This window comes from Streptopelia decaocto, assembly GCF_964273445.1.
Source record: "Streptopelia decaocto genome assembly, chromosome: Z".
Lineage (NCBI taxonomy): Eukaryota > Metazoa > Chordata > Aves > Columbiformes > Columbidae > Streptopelia > Streptopelia decaocto.
Window position 1 is genome coordinate 18,745,197 of NC_138657.1, and position 19,080 is coordinate 18,764,276.

General features: G+C 35.7%; 1 protein-coding gene across 6 annotated transcripts in view; it reads right to left on the bottom strand.

The window, feature by feature from the left end:
• The window catches only part of CNTLN (centlein), a 192,648-nt gene that overhangs the window by 164,009 nt on the left and 9,559 nt on the right, over nucleotides 1–19,080 (bottom strand). For all 6 annotated transcript variants that reach the window (XM_082075481.1, XM_082075486.1, XM_082075485.1 and 3 more), the window contains one exon: nucleotides 10,593–10,681. In XM_082075481.1, coding sequence (XP_081931607.1) covers nucleotides 10,593–10,681 — 89 coding nt within the window. The remainder of the gene's footprint in view (nucleotides 1–10,592; nucleotides 10,682–19,080) is intronic.

The window sequence follows — 19,080 nt, forward strand, 5'->3', positions numbered from 1 at the left end:
TAAAAGATGTCGGGCAACATTAAAAACTAGGAATTCCTAAGGAAAAAATGTCTGCAAATAGATTATTTCTATAATACTTACCACAGAAGTCTGTGCCTGTTGCTGAAACAGGCATACTGTTCATGACAGGTACTGCATGTTATTCTACAACTGAAATGGACCAAAAACTGTTCTGGTATAAAAATACCAATGCTTCTTCATACTTAATTACTTTGCTGTGGGGTCTTTAACAGTTACCAACAATTAACCTTTTTCAAAGATAATAGTTGCATAACATAAAACTCAAATATTTTGAGAAGGTCTCTCTCTCTCTCTCATAAGCATGTTACACCATAATCTGAGGAAGTGATGGACCTATGTTGATCTATGTCTAAACTGTAAGTATTATAGCACTCCATGTTTCCTTATGCCTTAATTACAGCTAGGCAACTGAAGAATTTAAGATTAGACACATGCATAACTGCTTGATCTAAAATTTTAAGAGCTTCAGAAGACAAAAAGCAGAACAGATTTTTACTACAAAGTACTTAGAATAGTAATGTGTAGACACAGAAGGAATCATACAGTACAATACACACAGACATAAGCCCCATGAACGAGCAGAACAACATTGCCTGCAGCCCTCAAAAGTATCCTGACCTTCACCGCTGGCTGACATGTCCTATCCATTCCTTATTCCCACAGTGATGGGGGGATTTTCAGCTGGTTTTACTTTATGTTTCTACCTAAATTTAACCATTGCTCTAACCACTTATTCTATAGCTACAATCCACAACATGCCATTGTCTTCTCAAATCCTCTAACCACTACCTCCTATCACAAAACCAACCTTTTTAAAAACAAGGTCAAATTAAACACAAACACTGGATAATTATCCGCTTAACTCAGCTATGCAATCACCACTTGAAAATTTATTTAAACTTGTTTTCTAGATTAATTGATCTGAAAACCAAAGGGTCTAGGTAGATTGCCCAAATCAAGCCTCAAAAGAACACTTAAGTTGTAAGGTTTTGTTTGGTTTGGGTTTTTTTCCCTTGTTTTGTTGGGGTTTTTGTTTGTTCATTTGCATTTGGATTTTGGCTGGTTGCTTTTTTGTTGTTGTGGGTTTTTTGGTTGTGTGGTAGTGTTCTTTTGTTATTTTTTGTTGGTTTTATTATTTGGTTGGGTTTTGTGGGGTTTTGGTGGTTTTTTTCCATTTTTGGGGTGGTTCTTTTGTTGTTGTTGGGGTTGTTTGTTTTAGGGGTTGGTTTCTTTTGCAGGGGGATGGAGAGCGGGCAGGGCGCGGGAGGGGAATTATTATTATTCTAAGGAAAGCATGGGAAGAAAGTGAATAAACCAGCATAGAACCAAGCAAAAGAACAAACTGCTCTGGAGAACTAAAAAATAGTATACAGAGCTAATTCGGGTGTACTATTGGTAGTAAAGAATTTATGGAGCCCTGTGACTTTATGACAGAGCTGCATGAAAGAGGTCTGAAGAATAAAGTCTGGGATTTGAGAGAAAACACAGATCTTCACTAAACCAAAAGATGCGCCTGTGACACAGGCACACGGTACACAATGGTTCAAAGTGCATTTCTTGTTAAATGCAGTGTTCTCCCTGTCTATTCAATGCTTGGTCAAACAGCCCTTTGAACAAAGTTGTCAAGGTATGAAGTTTAACAATACAGATCTATCAGCATCATAATGAGCGAGAAAAGTAACTTCAAGTTTTTTCAGCTTTCTGAGGTTTTCTTTCAGACTCTCAGGATAGCACAGGACCTAAATAGTAATGCCCCCAAAATCAGTTTCATCAGTTACCACCCATAGCTAAAGAAAAAATCCTAATTATCAGAATTTAAGCACACAATGGATGTTGTCAAAAGCCTAAAGCATAAACTGAAACCTCCTATAGAACTTCATCGGCAGCTTCTCCTGGTGGCACAGGACGACTTCCAACGCTCATTACAGGACATTTCCCTACAGACACTCAAGGTAGCATGACTGCCTGGAACTTACATATCGTATTTGGATCTGCTGTTTCACCTTGAAATGAGACTTGACAAGAATTGCAGCAATCTTCTCTTTTTCAGAAGGGTAACAAGTATTACGAAAAATCTTCAAACAACTTTATTAATTGAGCTGTTATCTATTTACAATATATTTTTTAAAGTCCACTGGAATATGGGGGGGAAAAAAACTTCAGGCACTGTCAAGAAGCTGATGATGATCAATGACTGAGACAAACTCCTGTTTAGCTAATTAGAACCACTGATGAGCAATAATGATGTGAGCTAAGAATATTTGCAGACTTCTTTAGGATGAAAAATGGAGTGAAGAGAGGCTGTCAATTTGTACAAGTTTTAAGCTCCAATCAGTTTTCCCATGTGTACTACCTATTTTAAATGTTTAACACAGATGTATTTAGCTACAAATATTATAATACAGAGTATCAGCTTCCCACAAAAACGAAAAAACTGAGGAAATATTCTTAAGCTTAACATTTTTCCTGTGTTAGGATTTTTTTCCTGTGTTATGTTATACTTTACACAACAGGACAGGATAATGTTTTTGAGGTTTGGCACATTTTTAATGGCTTGTCAAAAATGAAACATTAGACTATGAAGAAACATTTAACTATGAATGAGGTATGAAAACAAAATATGCACGACAAAAACCTTAAGATTAAAAAAAAATTGTTACAGTTTATAAAACACCATGCTTCTTTAAATCTTCAGCAAAAGCAGTCTGAAGAAAGTGTCTTGTATCCTACCACAGGTCTTAATGAGTCAAGCAATTAACCATTTGTCAAGGAAAAAGTGATCCAGTGTTGTATATAATTGTCATTTTTACATCAAATAAAATAATTTAAACTAATAAACTGAATTTGCTGTTTAAAGGCTTAATGGAATACGTCCTTTCAATTTTACAAAACAGTAGCATCTTAAAAAAATGAATGCATCTACAAATTTGGTCTTAAATAGCATTAAAAGTTCTGGTTACACTGAAACCTGTGTGCTGTGTGGTAAAAGAACAGAGGCCATATTTTAACAGTATACCTATAAAACTACAAATAAACTGTTTCTATTTTTTTTCAATATATTTCTTTGAATATAAAGAGATGTAGAACCAGAAAGGCTATAAAATATCAGCTTCTGCGATACAGCATTTAATTTGATTATCATCTCTCCCAGTCTTCCAATATCCAGCTATTTTACAGACAGACTTACAGAAGTGTATACATTCAACGTTGGTACTAAATAGCAGATGAATCACCCATGTGCAAAGTGCAGTTGTAGAGTACACATTGTCAATGTTACTGTAAATATGGCACCAATATTGTAATTCACTGTGTACAGCCACATCCCTGTGGTGGCACAGTCAGTGGTCAGCAGACACAGAGCCCATGCCTTAATCTTCCAACTAGAAACACTATTGTGCTGCTGAGTACCTATTAAGACAAAAAATAGAGCTAAATAGTTTTTATTTAATAGTTTATTTTCACCTCAGATTCTAGAAGATCCTTATACTTCATGATAAATTATAATTGACACACATTTTTCTTTTCATACTCACAAACAATACTTTTAGAAGATTTACACAGCATGAAGGAAAAGGTCTAAATCAATACCACACATTTTGCACTTTTCTAAGACAGTAGTTATTTTCTATAGCAAAATTGCATAAGCCTATTTATGTTTCTTTACAAAAATAATTTAAAATGTAATTAAAGAAAAATTGTGACATGAAATTATTTCCTTAGTAAATTATTTATATAGCCATTCTGTGTTCCACGATATGTATCAAAATGAAAATGTACTATTACAGAAATGTAATTTTTCTCACATCTCTAACTCCATAGATTTAATTCATTACATGATTTATTAAGGTCTCTTATTTTAAGCAATGTACATAAAATACTAAACATATTTTTACACTAGAGTAGTAAAGAAAACACTGACATTCTTCCCTAATAATTTTGCAAACATTTTTCATCTAAAATACACAAGTCTTACAGTGTTCAAAATATCAGCACTTCAGAACAGACTGCTTTAACATCTGCACATCACCAGGGTTTCCCCCAAGGATTTTTAAATGATGCCTGCCTGTGCTGAATAAAGTGCTAACTTGCACCTTGCATTTCAAACTGTGTCCTGAGCAGCCATCCAGTTGGTACAACACCAGCTGAATTCCCAGAGGCAACTGTTCAATCAGGCTTGACTGCAATTATCATGTCAATATTTTGTGCTCCGATATGCAGATATGCACACATGCAAGCTGCATAATACCTTCTTCTCCATGGAATGTTGACTTATGTTCAATGTTCTGAGAATTTTTAATGAAACAGGATATTAAACTTTCATCAACTGTAGAAAATCACAATTATTTGACCTTAGATATAAAGGTTGTACTCTTATGCTCTATTATTCTGTCCACTTTGAGTGATAATAACTAGGGAGTCCACTTTATTTTAAACTCATAGTGACAAAACAGTAATGGTCTTTTAAAATGTGTTAGATCTTGTTTACTTCCTCCATCTTCTGTCATTCTGTTTCCTGTTAATTTGTGCAAGAGTAAAATGGTAAATGGTTAAGAAAGCTTCTGCAAGCTATTTATCATCTCTTCAAAATATGCCAGATACAGTTTTTTAAATTATTTTTCAATTAACATCAGTAATCTATATTCCTCATTCATAAAGCACATTCCCTTATCCTTTTACACAAAAAGTACTTGTCATTTTTAATACATCTGCACATCATCAGTCAGTGAAGACTCTGTGTCAACCTGTTTAATATTTCTTTCACAATTTGCTATTCACAGAATGCAGTAAACCACAGAGTAAGATCCTGTGATTACCTTTCTAAAAATTATTTGGTTATTTCTGATTGGTTGGTCTTCAGCCATGCTTTTGTTCGTTTGTACACTTTTAGACAGATGTAACTTCCCAGTAAGAACAATAGCAAAGCTCTCTCAATCACTGACACTAATTTTCAGGTTGTCACTGTTTCTCAGTGGCCTGAAATGCCACTCTTGCTCTTTGGTAAGACTTGCAAGACACAGCACACTTGGAATTCAGGTGTGGAAAAACATTTACGTAAGGCAAGCTTGCCAAATGTAACTATCTGCAAGTTTATCATCTAGGGCAATACAATCCCCATTTACATCTACCAAATCTAGAATCACTGCCACAGTTTGATCACTAATGGATCCTGCTGCATCTCCCTTCCACGAGAAAGGAGTCAGTTAGAAGCCCTAGAGGAAAATTAGAGTCAGTTGACCTGTCAAGATTTCATGTATTATAAGAGAAAAGGCTTAAAGGAGAGCTCTCAAAGTTTACAAAAATATTTCAGAACCTTTGATACTCTCCTCTGAACCCAAACTCTATTTAAGTTTACACATGCATTTACCTGTAAAAGGTACTTCCTAGCACTTTTTTCAACTCATCATCAAAAAAAAAATGAATGTTTCAAAAGGCAGTGAACTAGAAATAGCATACTCTTTACATAATACTGAGATCAATAGTATTTAAAGTAGCTGGAAAGTACACTAACATGAGTAGTACTTTTACAATGGCTTGTTTGAAAATACCTGGAGGCTTTTACATATCCCAAAGGCATTTCTCATTTGCACAGTAAAGATAATTTTTTGTTCATATCTGAATATTAAAATGGGAATATAGTTACAGTTATCCAGCAAGAACTGCAAAGACTGCTGAAAAGCAAAATATCATTGCTGAATTACAGGAATCAACAACACAGACATAAAAAGGTACCAGCTACATTTTTACAATTTTAGGGCAGGCAAACTTCTATTTTGGGACCATGAAAGCACTTCAAAATAGCAGACAAATAATGGAAGCTTACTATTAATTCCCCCCATGGCCCCCAAATTATGCCTTTTACATTTTCCTGGTTTATTTGAGCAAAAGTTACTATAAGGAATTGTCTAATGCTACAAATATAAATTAATGCTACTAACATAATTGCCTGACTGTATGGCTAGTACTGCCCATTCAATTTCTTCTAATATATGTTTTTACTTTCTTCTTCATCACACAATTGTGGTCTACAGGATTTTAAGTGAACATTCTGTCCTTTCACACTTGCACCTTTTTAATCCTGTCACTATAATCTCCTGGAGAAAGTCTAGCTGTTGCTTCTGTCAATTTAAAGACTGAAATACACTGAACAGTACTATTTGGTTCATTATATATGTGATCTAGGATACAAATTACTATCCTTTCTCAGATTCTATCTGCTTCCGTTAGGTAGCTGGCTTCTGATATCAAGTAGTCTATATTACAAAGGCTTGGTTGTCACTGAAAGTTTCTCTATTACAGAACTTCGGGTGGAAAGAACACCCTCAAAAATGAAGCTTTGCAAACAAGCAGAAACAACAGAAGTTTTAAATCCATTTCATTCTATCCATCTCAAAATCTCCTAGTAATCCAGGGCAAGACAATAAACATTATCAGCTTGGATAGGACTGGGTCAAGGTTGTTCCTAACAGATGAAAAAGGAAAAAAGTCTCTAAGAAGACTCAAGCTGTTTTTTTTAAATCAGATTTCAGTGTAAATTTTTAATTTTCAGCTCTTGATACAACCATGTAGAATACAGAAAATAAGGCTGTGAACAGCAGAGATGGGCCAAGTGACAGGCCTCCAGAATAATTTTGCTTGTAACTGCTACTTGATAATCACACCCCTTTATCCTTTAAATCCGTATATTTTTCCTAGATTAACAAAGCCAGAAAATCACTTAACCTGTAATTTTCTGGACAGCAGAAGTGCAAGGTAGCAGATTCCCTGAAAATCTAATCAACATATTGAAATTGAGATAAACTGACACTGTAGCAACATAAAAAAATATTTACTGCAATAAGGCAGGGAATAAGACAAAAACTTTTCAGAAAGGATGAGAGTATGAAGAGGTACAGTCATAAAACTGCAGCTACTTAGGAAAAGATTATGGATTATAATAAAAATTATAGCCAGAAAAGTTAGGAGAGAATATATGAGGCTGTAATCTAGTTGTACAGAAGATTGACAAGTAAAGCTGGGCTAGAAATAATTTCCAAAGCAGCAATTAGACCAGTCTCAGACAAAAGAGATGAAGCTACATCCATTAAAGAGAAAAATACACACTATTGCTCCATCTGTCAAATCAAAGCAACCCCAAGTTTAAAGCCATGATTAACAGAACTCCTATACAGTGAATGGGTTTTATCCAAACCTATTCCAGAATTCTCTGGGGTAATGATAACACTTAAAAGATGCTGAGGAAGCAATTTCTTCTTTCTTAATTCCACAACTCTGAGAAGCATGGGAAAGGTATGATATATTTGTATAGCCTTGACTTCACAAGAGGTGTTCTAAAGCATTATTGTTACTTTGAAAGAAGAAAGGACATTTGAAAAACTAGACAAGCACCTTAATAAAGTATGTTGTCACACTTTCACACAGAGTACCAATCATGAGCCTCTACACAAAGTCCAAAGCACATATACAGAATCTATCTTTACCTTCATATATAATAGACAATTATTACAAACCAGATTTCTTCAGCAAGTCTTCTGATAGCCTGAACACCACATTAAAAGGGTTTCACAAGTATTTCCTATCATTGTAACAAAAAAAGTCACCTCATGTTCATGCTCGTGGGCATCAAGGTGGCATCTAAGAGCCTCATGTTCATTATATCAGTCATGATAACACACACAAAGTTATCGATTTCTGTTCTCAATAAAGCAGAAAAAAATCTAAAGCGAGGCATAACTACCAAGCATAAAAATATTCCTAGACATGAAGAAGGATAAATAAGGAAGACAGACTGTATCTTATATAGGCATACAATTCAAGAACTTCAGATAAATTATTGTAGTCAACATTGTTTAAATACATGATTTCTACCACCTCTATGCTTCAATTTAAATAATATCCTGATTATTTTTTATTTGCAACATGACTCAAAAATTTAATGTAAGCCTGAATATATCTACCTTATGGGGCTTCATGTTAATGAGGTAAACTGTTCCATTATTTTTAGGATAAGTGTAAAATGTGGTTACAGCAAAACAATTTTTTTTTTCAATACACTTGTGCTTATATACATATAGGTTTACACACATTAAATACTATACTTACATATTTTAAGCAGTTCTTGCATTTTTTTAATGTTTAAAGAAGGACAATTGATACTACCACCACTGTCCTCATGAAAATATGACCAAATTTTATGATCAAACAAGTCAGTGAGAATCTGCATTTCACCATCAATGAGGCACACTGTAAACTTCATATGTCTTCCTCATATATTAAAACTACTTCCCAAATCAAAGCATGCAAGTAATTGAAAGTAGTACACCGTCCTAACAGCCAAGCTATTTCTCTCTTGCAGGTGAGTGTCCTAATACAGAGTCAGAATTTATTTAACACCATTGTTGGTGACCACATGTGAACTCTAAGGCAACAGCTGTCCTAAAAAAATCTGCATGTGCTTATATTATCCGTTTATTCCCCTGGACAGGAATGGTTTAGAATATTAGCTCTAGTTATCTGATCACACTGAATTTTTGGACAAAGTATTAATTGCTTTGTGCAATGCAGAAGATGGGACAACACTATAGTGAATGAACTCCCAGATAAAGAACCTAAAGTTACATTTTCAGAAGTGCAAGAATGTTTACTGATCAAATTCAGAAAGAAAAGATGTGAATAAACATGCCTTTCAGGATTAAAGCACTGAAAGAGAATCCAAAGGAGCTATTGCCCATGGCTTGGACAAGTGCACTCTACGCTGGGTTAAGAACTGGCTGGAGGGCCGGGCCCAGAGAGTGCTGGTGAATGCGGCTGCATCTAGCTGGCGGCCAGTCACTAGTGGTGTTCCCCAGGGGTCGGTGTTGGGTCCAGTCCTGTTTAACATCTTTATTGATGATCTAGATGAGGGGATTGAGACCATCATCGGCAAATTTGCTGATGACACCAAGCTGGGAGGGAGTGTCGACCTGCTGGAAGGCAGGAGGGCTCTGCAGAGGGATCTGGACAGACTGGAAAAATGGGCTGATTCCAGTGGGATGAAGTTCAACAAGGCCAAGTGCCGGGTCCCGTACTTTGGCCACAACAACCCCCTGCAGCGCTACAGGCTGGGCGCAGAGTGGCTGGAGAGTAGTCAGGCAGAAAGGAACCTGGGGGTACTAACTGACAGGAAGCTCAACATGAGCCATCAGTGTGCCCAGGTGGCCAAGAAGGCCAAAGGTATCCTGTCCTGTATCAAAAATAGCATGGTCAGCAGGACAAGGGAAGTGATCCTTCCCCTGTACTCTGCATTGGTGAGGCCACACCTGGAGTATTGTGTTCAGTTCTGGGTCCCTCAGTTCAGAAAAGACATTGAAGTGCTGGAGCAGGTCCAGAGAAGAGCAACAAGATTGGTGAAGGGACTTGAACACAAGATCTATGGAGAGAGGCTGAAGGAGCTGGGCTTGTTTAGTCTGGAGAAGAGGAGGCTTAGAGGTGACCTCATCACTCTCTATAACTACCTGAAGGGAAGTTATAGCCAGGTGGGGATTGGTCTCTTCTCCCAGTCAGTTAGCAATAGGACAAGGGGGCATGGGCTTAAACTCTGCGAGGGGAAATTTAAGCTGGATATTAGAAAGAAATTCTTTACAGAGAGAGTGGTCAAGCATTGGAATGGCCTGCCCTTGGAGGCGGTGGACTCACCGTCCCTGGAGGTTTTTAAACTGAGATTGGACATGGCACTTAGTGCCATGATCTAGTAAATAGACTGAAGTTGGACCAAGGGTTCGACTTGATGATCTCTGAGGTCTTTTCCAACCCAGTCGATTCTGTGATTCTATTGCCTCCTAACTCTGTGACGAGCTTCCCAAGTAACGTTGGCAAGCCATTTTAAAAAGTTAAAATTCATATTTTTCTGTTTAAAAATATGCACCTTTTCATTTTAAACTCATGGCACCCTGAGAGGCAAAACAGACAAATCTTTTGACCATAAGAAAATCTAGTGTTTGAATTCTGACAGTCATGTTACCAACTCATTCTCATTCACCCTATCTTTGGCCTACAAAAATTCTGTATTTGTAAACATTAGCATTCTAAAACAATCAATCACATACTGTGATGATTAATATTTACAGCAATCAGATTATAATATGTAAGTATCATGAGGAAATAGTCATCATTAATATCCTCAGAGGAGCAATAATTGAACTGCATAGTCATCTCTTAGCACGTCTTAGCCTTTCACTTCTTTAAGAATGCAGACAAACACAACTGTTTACTGTTACCCAGCCACTTATGACACCAGAAAATGTCATTTACCTCCTCTTGCTCTTTCAATAGAAAGACTATTCAGTACATTTACAATTTAAAAATTCAATTCAACTGCAGCACAGCGAACTCAGCAAAAACATATTTTTAAGTATACTTCAACTTGTACCAAAAAAGGAAACTTGTTACATATTCCAGGTACTCTTGACAAAATTTAACAACTGAATTTTTGTAATTTTTTAAAGTCTCACGTAGTTAACAATTAAAGAACAACACATAATCAGGGATTTTTGTTTGTTTTTGGTTTTAGTATCACATTGAACCTTTAAACTCACCTTTCCACAACCAAGCTGACAGCTTGAGTAAGATCTGGATTTGACACTTGCAGACGTTTCCACAAAGACCACACAAATTCTTTATCTGCCTGAGAGACAGGAAAAACAGATAAGAACAAGATTAAAGGTATGCTACACCTTTTTTAGAAGAAATACTGTACATATTCAAAGGACAATTACAAAAACCCTTCTATTTTAGTAAGAATTCCCTACAAATTACTCACTGCCCTGTGAATAAAAAACCATAGCAAACAGTTCTCTTGAATAAACAAGGTTTTAACCACACAGAAGTTTGAAGGAAGACAACGATCTACAATCAGCAACAAAAGAGTAGGCAACATGACATAAGGCAACAGAAATTTACATTATTCAAACAAGGCTGCCTTTTGCTGTATCATTTACTGTACTTCAAGCAGCAGGACACAGTTTCTATTAATAAACATTGAACCTGGAGTACATGCTTCAACATTGTTTTACTGTATGCAGCTCTTAAATTTTATTTAAAAATAGACAGTAAATCAGTCTTCTAACATACACTCAGCTAACCTGCATTACATAAAAGCTTCCGAAAAAATTCTCAAATGAGAGCAGGAAAACAATGTTCTTTAAAAATACACTGAAGTTTGTGAAAAGTAGATGCAGCTAAAAGCATTTTCAGATTTATATTTTCTACTAGATATAAGTTGTTATTTTGCAATGATGTATATTTATTCCAATACAGTATTACTGCAAGCACCAATATTGATGTAGTTACAATAAAAACTAAAACCATAATGTGTTAATTATATAAAAATGGGCGGGGGAGTAAGAGGGAAGGGGCAGAAATCAGTAAAAGATAAAGAGATAAATGAGAACAATAAGAAAGCAAATGTACATAAAAAACAGACTAGAGTATGACAAAACCTGCTAAAATCAGCCGAACACAAAATTAGTAATTAATAAGACAAAACCATCGAACTGGCAGCTAAGTCTGCTCAAGAGGTAAAAAGCAAAGGAGCCTCAGCCTACCTTTTACTAGTTTTTTAATGTTAAAGAGAAATAGAATTCAAATACATTGTCTAAAATGAAAACACTCTTACAGCTATTCATTTTCCTGCTTCCTCCTCCCAGTCTTTCAGAACCTAACAATCTACTTAGATATAGCAGGTTTCATTAGTTAACCAGAACCCTCGCTAAAATTGGCTAAAAAAACCCAAAACAGTATCTAATCTCTACACAAGTCTATCTTAATACCAATTATTCAATGAAACAGAAGACCTGAGTTCTTATCTTCACTTCTACTGTTTGGTTTCTTCACAGCTTTGCCACTTAATTTCTTCTTTCCCCAATTCCTCATTTTTAGAGTAAGAACAGATTGCACCTTTGGTCACAGTACTGTGTGCCCATGGCTCCAAACAGCTGAAAGCAGCAGTCACCTAAGACACAAAACAGCTAAGACACAAACACCTAAGACACAAAACAAGGGCCGCATACTGTATGATTAGAGTCAATCTCAGGAGCAGAAATTGCCTTTTCTCTTTTTTGTCATCTTTTCATTTGCTGCCACTCAGTTTTGCCTTCTAGGAAGCAGACACGAGCTTTATTTACAAGCAGTATCAGTGCCAGCACATGACAATCTCTCCATTCAGAACAAGACAACATCTTCAATACAAAATCAAAAGATCTCTCTAAAGCTAGCAGACTTCTCAAATTTATCAGTGCACTGAGAATATATTATTTTATCAATAATACCTCAACAACCAAATACACTGAATTACGGATTAAACAAACTTTAACAATGATAACGGAAAAAAATAGGAGATACGGTTGTACCTGTTTAGTCCATGATTTATGAGCAAAGCCTTCAAGATTTTTTAATTAAAACATTAAAAAGTTCTGATGTGTCTTTCCTTCAGATTTAGAAATGCACATATTTTTAATTTTAAAATTCCATAGGGAAGCAAGGCAATGCTGAAATTATTTAAAAAAACATAATAAAAATGCTGAGCAAGTGAGAAATGAGGGTGTTTATGACTGTTAGTATTAAAAAAAAAAATCATCTTCTTTCAACTATTTTAGTTTCTAGTTTATATTTCCTAAAATCTTTAAATGACATCAACTTCTTCAACCAAGCAAGGAAGAAAACTTTACAGAGATCTGATGTCTTGTCAAGGTATTGCTGTAAGCCCAGAAAAAATAACCCACCTATTGTAAGAATGCACACCACTTTCTGATTGTGTTAGAAAGTAAATAAAACAAAGGCTCTGGCCACAAAGATCATATCATTCAAGAGTGTTATCATCTTATGCAAACTGGACTACAGCAGAAAGAGATTGTGTTTCATAAAAATTGAATTGCCTTTGTAGGATGTATTTAACTTTTAAAGTGTTGACAGGCAGACTTCATTTCTGGCATTTCCAAACAAAACCAAACAATTAACAATAAATTTTGGGTAAAAGCGAAATGGGGCACAAAGTGCTCATTAAAAACTTTTGAAAGGAACACTATTATTCTCTAAACAAATTGGGCTAGCAGTGTAAGGACTTTTTTCAAAACTGAAAGTGACCCCGCTGCATGAAAGCAGATTGCAACTAACTGTATTATGGTGCACTATGGTGCATGACCGCATTCACTTTTTGAAGAAAGAACACCAAAACTAAGCCATACATCATATAAATAAGAACTGTAGTGACATCACATCAGTATCCAAGTCTTTATTCAGTAGAAGTGTTAAAAATAAGTTAACTTTCAGCTAGAAATTAAGTTAAAAGACAAACAGTGAGCATCATATTAATCAGGTTACTCAGTTCAGGCCAAAAAGATGGCTATCCACCACGTTTTGTTGTGGTTTTTTTAAAGTACAACTTCTCATTGTGTTCTGTCACCTTATGACAATTAATATCCTGGATTTCTATGTATCTAGTCTGAAAGACTATAAAAAAATGTGTACTTTTTCCATGTGTCCTCAAAAAAAGCCACCATCTCTTGAAAATGTCTTACCATGCCACCTGAAAAGTCACAGTGTGTGTACATTGTGAACCATGCATGACCTACTGATGCTTCTCAGGCAGAAAGAGAATGAAAAATAAAAATGTTTTTCAAATTTGGAAAAACTGCTGCAGGCTTCCCAAAAGCATTAGGCATGGATTCTGAGTATTTTTAGCATTTAAAAATATCTTGTGTTTATATTGGGAGCCCAGCAAAGAAAAAACACAAAGCCAAACAAAAACTCACTAAATAATTGCAAGGGAAATATGATTTCTTTTCAATCATTTAGAAGGACAGTAAGTCAGCAGTTCTTACACTCTAAATTAAACCACTCTGAGTACAAGTAAATCTTTGAACAATAGTGGAGGAATAAACCACTATATCTAATAAACTATGTCTAACTCTAATTTTAATATCATTTTAATTCAAAGATCTCAGTTAATCAGCCATATGGAGAGCAGAACTGAAGTCATAATAGTACTTGAATATTTTTTATCTCTCTAATACAGAATACACTGTGTATTTTTACACTAAACTACTTAGAACCACTAGCAAGTTAGTCTAAAGGCCATGAAGCCACCACAGCACAGAGAAAACCCAAATATAACAAAGTGCCAGCAATATATCTCCAAACAGTCAAAAAATCTTGAGTCGAACAACCAAAATTTCTGATGCTGATTTACATGCTCACAAGCTTTGTTCAGTTTTGTTTACCTGTTCAAAGATCTGGATTTGCTTACACCAGGCTTCCTTAGCTTTTCCCTTTATTGTTCTGTATACAAGACCACAGAAGTAGCTCTTAGGTTTTCTACCTTTTCATTTATTTGAAGAGCTGAGACACTTGGGTTTCCACATGACTCCAAGAAGCACTATGGAGTATCACGTCTCTCGCTACAAGCAGCGGTGCTGCCTGTTGTCGTGCCCTGCAGGTTCCTGTGCACTCCAGGTCCCAGCTGGTGAACAGCACAAGGCACCACAAGAAAACAGAATAATGCACAACGTTCAGACACAAACTTCCAAGCACAGCATTGCTCCACTACAAGAAACAACAATGGGGGGAAACTACAATCACGTATAAAGAATTGTTCCTAATGAACAAACATAGACAAAATATACATATGTGTACAAATCCAAGGACAACTAAGTGTTCCCATCCCTCCCCATGATTTTTGACAAATAGCCACCATATATTGAGCCTCTGGCAACCTAGTTTCTACCTAAAATTTGCTGAGCCAATTGACCTTTTGATATATATATGAGGTTGCAATGAACCTTGTCGTTCTAATGAGAACACAGCCACTCAGGTACAAATAATCTCTTTTAATTGAATAAGCAGTTCAGATTAACCACAAAGCACCTATAAGTATTGCACAGATTGCTTTTCAAAGTTGTCCAGGGAAGAGTAAAATCAACTCCAAGTTGTACTCGTGTCAGTGAAATTGCCATTCCTAACTAAGTTCTGCAACATTTTCTGTCTGTGCTGGAAGAATGGTAGATGAAGTAGGAATGAAAAAGCCATCCTAACCTAAAAATAAAACCTTTCAGTAAGGAATATTGAATGTGAATGGTGTGCACTAAATAAATTTCAAAGAAACAGCTTAACAGAACAAGTTAAGTGGTGTCCATTACAAAAAAAAAAAAAAAAAAAAAAAAAGGCATGAAACACAAACACGCACCTTCCCAAGTCATCTGGAAATAAGTGAAAAATCACTGGAATTTACAGAACTGCAAAACAATGCAATTTCAATAAATGCTGGTTTCTTCTTTTGTTTTTCTTTAATGATGGTAGGAACCGGTATTTAAAGTTATTAGTGGAACCTACAAATGAGCCCACACAGCAATGTAGTAATTATATCAACAGGTATTCTAACTGAAATGGACAAATGCCTTTCACTGCATACTTGTATTTCTGTAAATGCACACAGAACTCAGTCCTGCCTAAGTGGCCTTTCTGCCAAAAGAAAAAGGACACAAATTATTTAACAGCATCTTCAAATATGAGTTATCAGTTTAAAGAGAAAAAAAAACAAAAAAACAAAAAACACAGAACATCATCTGCAGTTAAAAATCTGTGGACTTTATTAAATAAAAGCTTACACAGCAAGGTACAAAATTTCTCATTATGACAACATTAATCAAACATCAGTCAATGAATGATAAGTTACCATAAAATGTGACTTCTCTTTAATATGCCAAGCATTTTGATAGCTAAAACTGTTTTATTTAAATCTATAAGTAATTAAGCATAACAGAATATTAGCCAGAAATTATTCAGTTTTAAGAAGTTTAAACAGCCTTTTGAAGCTCTTGGCACAATTAATGGACTTGGTAAGGCTGTTCTCTGAATGGTCTTGGGAGCCAATTTCTTCCAAAAAAGGGCTGCTTAGACTGCCTGAAGTTGGCACAGAAAAACACTACAGCTGTCAAGGCCTGGGATGTATCAATCTTCAGCATACCCAACAAACATTCAGCCTACTCAAGTGTATGTCAACAGCTCAAGAGGTCAGCAAGAGTGTACCTTGAACAGCTGAGAACTGACATACACAAGGCAGTATACAGATGTCATTTGAAAGTTAGTGAAAATTACTCACTAAAATCATGATTATTCACAACTCATCTAATGTCAAACAAAGACACTCATCCTGCGATAAAGTTTGCACACCAGAACGAGAGAATTATGCAAGAAAAAAAGAGCATTCTGCGCATCCCCTGAAAAGCGGGATTTTTCCCTCAGCCTAGAGTAAAAATAATTGTAGTTCATGATCATACTGAAAGACATACAGAAATTAAGAGTAACTTAGGCCTTGAATGTGTTCTTTGCAAAGCAAACTGGATTTTTCTTACTGATTTTTAACAGCAGCAAGCTCAGAAACAGGGATAAACATGAGATGAGCCACTGACACAGGATATATGGCATGACTAGCTACAGCAGAAGTATTTGCTTGTGAGTGAAGTTACGAACTTATTAAAAGTTAGTGTAAGTCAAAAACACAGAATGCCTCTGGCTTATTAGCAGGAAAATACAAATATTCTTATTTAAATTAAAACAACTTACTTTCCTTTTCAAAGATAAATCCAAGCATAAATACTGTTCTGGACATTTGATATCAAAAGTACATAGAACTGAATCAATATTGCATACAGTTATTTGCCTAAGGGAAACTTAAAAGTGACTGAACCGCAGAAAGTTTTGAGTACTTTCACATTGCAGAGAACTAGCTGGCATTCTTTTAAGTAATGATACAAACTGCTACAGGAAAAGCTTTTAAATTAGCAGTGAGAGGAGTGCCAAAAGACATAACAGTATCTCTTTTTCTGCTCACTGGTACTATACATTCATGACAGTTTGGGTATTAAATTTATAGGTAGGTTTAATTTTTGTTTACCTGTCTATCATGCACTGTGTTGAGAACAAGGATAAACAGAGAACCTTCCTCTTTTAGCATAGATTCATACGTCAAGCATGTTAGTTACCTACAGCTTCAAATCATTACTCCTCAAAGTTTCATTGTATTTATTTCAAAGCATGTCAACTGTTAGCAGTGTTCATAACATACCATACATTTTTACAGCAATATAAATTATTATTTACTAATTAGGAAGATGCCATCTTCTGAAATCTGGAAGAGAATATCACCAGAACAGGGCAGGGGGGGAACAAAAAACAAACAAAAAACAAACACAAAAAACTGCTAGAAAAGCACAGAACACAAACTCTCATTTTAGGTGTTTAATCAGTAGATACCCCCAAAAGAGAAGAAACAGCTGGGAGGACAGAGGGAGCTATTGGTTTACTGTTAATTTTTAATAAGAACAATATAATAATCAGATACAGACTTTTTTTTTATTATGAAGAGAATATTCCAACACAAAATGAAATACACATGACTGTCAGGCCAGAAGAATTCACATGGAAATGCAAAATACTATATGAAATTGAGAAAAAAAAAAAAAACACATGACATAAAATAATATGGCTGGTATAAGCATTAAAATGTCTGCAAGAAAATTGTTAATATGGATCTTTTTGGACTCCCCTAACATCTAGGACACTTCTGACTAAAGAGCTCAAGCCTTTAATTGAGCTGATGTATACACTTAATATGTGAGTGACAGGCTTACTTCTCGACGTCTCACAAGACACTTAAACTTACATTGTTGTATGCTGCCAGTGCAGACTCTCTTGATCCTGCTGTGCCAGTGTTTATTCGTGACTTCCAGTCACAGATTACATTCCTAAATAAGAGGTATTCCCTCTACAACCCACCCAGTCCTGCTGAGTGGTTACAGTACAGAATACTTACACTCTACAGAGCCTATCTTTGAGGCATTATACTTTTCAACAACCTAAAAAGTCATCAGAAGATAAGACCAATCATCCCCTCACAAGAAAACTTGGTGCTTTTTAATGCACAAGGGTCTAAAGATAACATTAGATTATTTTCCAGTTCACAAAAGTCACTCACATACAGTATGCACTGTTACATCTAATTGCCTGTTAGAGATTTGTAATAAGACTGTACGCACACTGACGAGATTGACAGCTTCAAAATAGACACCATCAGCAAACAAGTGCATCTCCCCTCCTTCTTTCCCAATTCCTTAATGTTGCAGTATAAGGGGAATGCAACCAACATGTTGCCTGAAAAACCAACATGATACCTGAAAAATAGCTTGATGCATCTTCCAACCACAATTTTCTATTTAAACAATTTCCTGATATCTTGTCTCTGCTGTAGTTTTGAACACAAAAATACCTTTGAATCAAAAATGCAAAGACAGCACACTGATTTACATACACACATTTGTAGAACAGAAGTATATACATAAACATAAACGCATACGCCTCCAAGAGATCACATCCTTACTCAGAACTCTGTTGAAAGCATAAAGGCACCATAAAAATAATAATACAATATTATATTACAATGGTGATGGAGTAAAAATATCACACGACTTACACTAAAAGATGCTGTCATTACACATGATTTCGTAATTTAACTCTCAGATTAGTCCCTCAATGTGACAAAAAGACAGCAATCCACTTAACTGAATAATTTTATTACATGTTCTTAATAACTGACTCATTATGGCATTGATGGACAAGAAACACAAGGTATTTCCTTGCCCATCAGGACACAGTCAATGAATTAACCTCACAAAAGTAAGATCAGTACTATCACAGGAGGACAGGAGAGAAATAAAAACCTGTTAAATGGCAGAGAGAAGTTACCAGATAGACATGGACTTATGACACACAATCCCACCCTCACTGAATAGCTGAAAGTAAATTACCTCCTTTGCTCTTTGGTGAGGGCAGAGTCAGTACACTCAGCATGCCTTCAGTTAGCGGTACAGCCATTACACTGACAATTGTCCCATGCCAAGTACTCAGCATTGAAAACTTAACTCTTGGCTGATGATTTCAAAGAGGAAAGGATAGTAGAACGCAAACGGTTCAGTTCAAGAAGGACAGGGAACTACTGGAGAGAGTCTAGCACAGGGCAACAAAGATGATTAA